This window comes from Neophocaena asiaeorientalis, unplaced genomic scaffold (genome assembly GCF_003031525.2).
Source record: "Neophocaena asiaeorientalis asiaeorientalis breed wild unplaced genomic scaffold, Neophocaena_asiaeorientalis_V1.1 scaffold771, whole genome shotgun sequence".
In the NCBI taxonomy this organism is placed as follows: domain Eukaryota; kingdom Metazoa; phylum Chordata; class Mammalia; order Artiodactyla; family Phocoenidae; genus Neophocaena; species Neophocaena asiaeorientalis.
The window spans coordinates 383,211-388,030 of record NW_020171822.1 but is presented as its reverse complement, the minus strand read 5'-3'; the positions used below and the strand labels follow the sequence as shown (position 1 = coordinate 388,030).

The following is a 4,820-nucleotide window of genomic DNA, read 5'->3' as shown; positions in this document are numbered from 1 at the left end:
CACATTAGACTCAAGTTCTAGGAGGGCAGGTGTTTTTTTCTGTTTTGTTTACTGGTATTTCCCCAGCACCTAAAGCTAGGCCTGGAATATAGCAGATGCTCAAAGAAAATTAATGAATGAATGCTTTGGGACCAGTCATTATCAGCTATCTTTTATATCAATTTCTCTAATTTCACGGGTGCTTAGATAAACCTGTGGATAAGAAAGAAATAGGATACGAAGGCCAGAGCAAGCGGTGAGTTCTACATGAGGGACAGAAAAAGTCCTCTTCATAGGGAAGGGGATAAGTAGGCAGAAAAGTTGGGAGGGGAAGGCATTTGAGGCCAAGAAATCATATGCACAAAGGCATACAGGCATGAAACAGCCTGGCACATTTGATGAATTATAAGTAATAGAGAGTGCAAAAAATAAATTTGGAGAGGTAGCCAGGAGATACATCACGGCAACCCCTTGAAGGACACATTATTATTATACCCATTTTAGAGATGAGGAAATAGAGAGATGCAGTCATATAACTAATAAATGTCAGAGGTGAAACTGGGGCCATGGTAATGGGGACCCAACAAAGGGTCTGGAGCAAGAAAGTGACACAGTCAGGCATTGGCAGTATGGAGGATGGATGAGGCAAGGTCTCTCTTTAGCAAGGAGAATATCCAGAGGAGAGAGGAAGTGGTAGTGGGGGTGGAGAGGAAAGATGGCTCCCGGTAGACACTGGATGTGGGGGTTTAGGAAAAAGAAGTGACTAGGAGGAGTCCCAGGTTTCTGGATGGGGTAGTAGGTGGATGGTGGAGCCATCAGTAGGCTAAGAAATAGAGAAAAGAGGGGCTTCCCTGGTGGCACAGTGGTTGAGAGTCCGCCTGCTGATGCAGGGGACGCGGGTTCGTGCCCCAGTGCGGGAAGATCCCACGTGCCGCTGAACGGCTGGGCCCGTGAGCCATGGCCGCTGAGCCTACGCGTCCGGAGCCTGTGCCCTAACAAAAAAAAAAAAAAAAAAAATAGAGAAAGGAGAACAATATGAGGAAGGATGGAATGAGTTCAGTGTTTAAAATTTTTTTTTTGCTGAAGTATAACATACATCCAGAAGAATACAAGTAAGTGTACAGCTCAATGAATTTCTACCACTAAACACACCCAAGTAACCAGCACTCAGATCAAGTAACAGAACTTTGCCGGCTCCCCAGACACCCTCCCTGGGCTTCCTCATTGCCACTCCCCACCCCAAGTGTGACCACGACCCTAATGTCTAGCGGCATAGATGACTTCCGCCTGCTTGTGTACAGTTTAAATGGATTCATGTAGTATGTCCACTTTATCATCTGACTTTCCACTCAGCATTGTTTGTGAGACGTGGCCATATTGTGGCATGGAGTTGTAGGTCATCCATTTTCATTCCAGTATAGTGTTCCACTGTGTAAATCTACCACTCGTATCCATTCTACTCGTGATGGACATATGAGTGTTTCCAGTTTGCAGTTTTTACAATACTGTTGTTACAAATAATCTAGTACATGTTTTTCTTTGTTGGAGAACATATGTATGCACTTCTAGTGGGTAAATACTTAGGAGTGGAATTGCTGGGTCATAGGGCACATATATGTCCAGCCTTTGTATAAATTACCAAAGAGTTTTAAAAATAGGTTAAACCAACTTATACCCCCACCAGCAACATATGAGAGTTCAGGTTTCTTCATGACCTGGCCAGCACTTGGCTGGGTCCAGTTTTAGATAGTGAGAGACATCTACGGGGAGCTATCCAATAAGCCATTCAATGCACATGTCTGGATCTTGGGGTTGGGAGTAGGGGAAGCCGAGCTCTTGAGAGAGATTAAGAAGGATTATTTCGAGTGGTGGGAGAAGCAGGTGAGTAGTATGATGGAAGATAAAGGAAGATGGGAGGAACTGACAGCACCCAACACTGCAGCATGAAGATGTAAGGTTAGCATTGGGAAGAGTCCATTGGATGCGAAAGTAAGAAGTCGACGGCGGGGGGTGGGGGCGTTAGAGTGGGGGAGGGACAAATTGGAAGATAGGGATTGACACATACACACTATTATATATAAAATAGATAACTAATAAGGATCTACTGTATAGCACAGGGAACTCTACTCAATACTGTGCAGTGACCTATATGGGAAAATAATCTAAAAAAGAGTGGATATATGTATAACAGATTCATTTTGCTGTACACCTGAAAATAACACAACATTGTAAATCAACTATACTCCAATAAAAATTATAAACAAACAAACAAAAAGAAGTCATTGGTCACTTCCTTTGCCAGCACAGGGCTTGGCCTCCTACCAAGACGATGCTCCCTAGTCTACGTTGTTACCTGAGACGGTCAATTCTGCCCATAGCAGGTGAACCAAGGAGTCTCTAGGAACGAATCATCAGTGGACAAGGGACCAGGAGAGACAGCAGTTTGCTGACCACAGTTGAGAGAGGGCCCTGAATCCGCCCAGGCGAAAAGATATGCCCCCTTGACTCCCCTTACAGCCTATGCATAACCCAGCGGAGGACTCACCATGTGTGTCATCCGGTGGTCAGAGAGTGAGGCTTCCATTTCAGAAGGCCCAGGCCCTGGTGCAGGGCCAGGCTCACAGTGGACACGCGAAAGTGGTATGTGAAATGGATACATATTATTTAAAGAAAGACACAATTTGAAAAAATAGCTTTATAATTCTAATGAAAAGGATGAGACCATTCCTTTAACTCTTTAAAACAATCTGAAGGTTTTTGGTGGGCATCAGATTCAATATTTAGATAGCAAAGTGGTTAAGGAGGGACTTTTATATCTACTGCCTACACTCAGGTTTTGTTTGAGATTTTTATAACAGGTATGTGCTGCTTTTATAATCAGAAAAGAAGTAAAGGCATTTGTTCTGTCGAAAATGGGAAATGGAACTTGGTGTGTTAAACCAGTGCTGTCTAATGGAAACTTGCACAGTGATGAAAATGTTCTGTATCTGTGCTGTCCAGTACAGGAGCCACTAGCCACATGTGGCCAGCGAACACTTGAAATGTGGCTGGTGTGACTGAGGAACTGAATTTTTAATTTTATTAATTTAATGAATTTAAATTCAAATAGCCACATGGGACTAGTGACTACCACAATGGACAGTGCATTCTATTTATTTATTTATTTATTTATTCTATTTATTCATACTTCTATGAAGATAGGTTAAATGTTAGTCTTAGGTTAAATTTTACACATTTTCAATTTTTCCACATCATTTATATGGTATTTACACTTTGATTGTGGTTTGATATTTCCTGTAGATAACAGACAAACTTAAAAAAAATTAAAAAAAATTTTTTTAACAATGTCCTAATTTTAAATCACCTGAATGTGTCACTTCCCTACTTCCTCAGCATCTGTGGATGTTTCTCCTGGCACGTATTTACTTACTTTGACTTCTTCCAGAAGGGGCTTTGTTAACTTTTATGTGACTGTGATCATTTCACTTTTCCATGTAATGAATCATTTGTTGAATTTTTCTTTCTTTTTTTAACTTGATGTTTCCTTTCATGTCCTTTTGCTCAGCCACACTGGGATTATCGTCTACTGAGGTATGTTACAGTAAGAAGGCTGGAATTCATATGGTTACTATTTTTGAAGATTTTTCCTAGCCAAAACAATGTATAGGATTATCACTTTTTTTTAAATGTATTTTTAAAGGGTTTTTTTTTTTTTCCTGGTGGTGGCAATAGCACGTTTTATCTGGACAAGCTCCAAGACTGGTTTTTTTAATGAGTGAATGCAAGTAAACCAGGTCTTAAATCAGATGGCGGAATCGTGAATCCAGTCCCTTTTAAAATTGTATCCCCAGAAGGGACCTCCAGGAGATGTAAGGCGCCTGACCTCGGACTGGGGCTCCTCGAGCCCCTGAAGATAAATATAATGGGGTGGACATGGCTCTCTACGTGGGTGTGTCTGTGAGATTTTTAGCTGGTCACCCAAGGTGGCAAACATTTATCTAGACTCAAAGATGAGGGCAACTGTGTGGGTTAAACTGGATTTATAATTCAGTTGTGCTGCTGTAGTGTGACAGCCGCCACAGACAATAGGAAATGAATGAGCAAGGTTTTTGAATGCGAGCTTTTCCAGTGGTGCTGACCACAGTTGCCTTTGACTGTGACTTTTCTGAAGCTCCTGCCCCTCTGGCTTCCCGCAGGATGAGGGTGAGGATCCCTGGTACCACAAAGCGTGCAAGTGCGATTGCCAAGGAGGTGCCAATGCCCTGTGGTCGGCAGGCTCCATCCCGTTAGACTGCATACCGGGTGAGTGTCCCCTCTCCTTGGGGCACCAGATCCTTGGGGTATCCTTGGGAACACCCTGTTTCTCCTCTTTCTTTCAACCCTGATGAATTAAACCCCCTGAATGCCACGTTCTGGGTTTTCTCCAGTTGGCCTTTGAACTTCAAATCTCAATGGCCACTGCTCCAACAAACTGCACTGATGTCATTGTTCAGAACAGTTTCCTGGATCTCTACTTGGCCCTGGTGAGATGGCAAGATGGGACCTAACTTTCAATGAAAGAGACTAATGGAATTTATCGAAAATAAACTAATGATAGGCAGCAATTTTGAGAAGAGCACAGGCTTTTGAGCCAGAAATACCAGAGTTGGAATCTTGGCTGCACTGTTTTTTAACTCTGGGACCCCCACTTTGGCCTTTTTCTGTCAAATGGAGGCGGTACTACTGTGGCCGGATATTCATTGCTCACCAAACAACCACGTGCCTCCCCACACTCTCAGCCCCTTCCCAGCCAGGAGCAGCTCCAGCCGATGGGAGCCGTGTCTCCTCTGAAATGAGGTCCA

General features: G+C 43.2%; 1 protein-coding gene across 1 annotated transcript in view; it reads left to right on the top strand.

Moving 5' to 3' along the window:
• RS1 (retinoschisin 1) overlaps window positions 1–4,820 on the top strand; it is a 21,668-nt gene that overhangs the window by 4,908 nt on the left and 11,940 nt on the right. Inside the window, exons 2-3 of the mRNA XM_024739348.1 lie at window positions 3,545–3,570; window positions 4,176–4,281. Of these exons, the coding sequence (XP_024595116.1) occupies window positions 3,545–3,570; window positions 4,176–4,281 (132 nt within the window). The remainder of the gene's footprint in view (window positions 1–3,544; window positions 3,571–4,175; window positions 4,282–4,820) is intronic.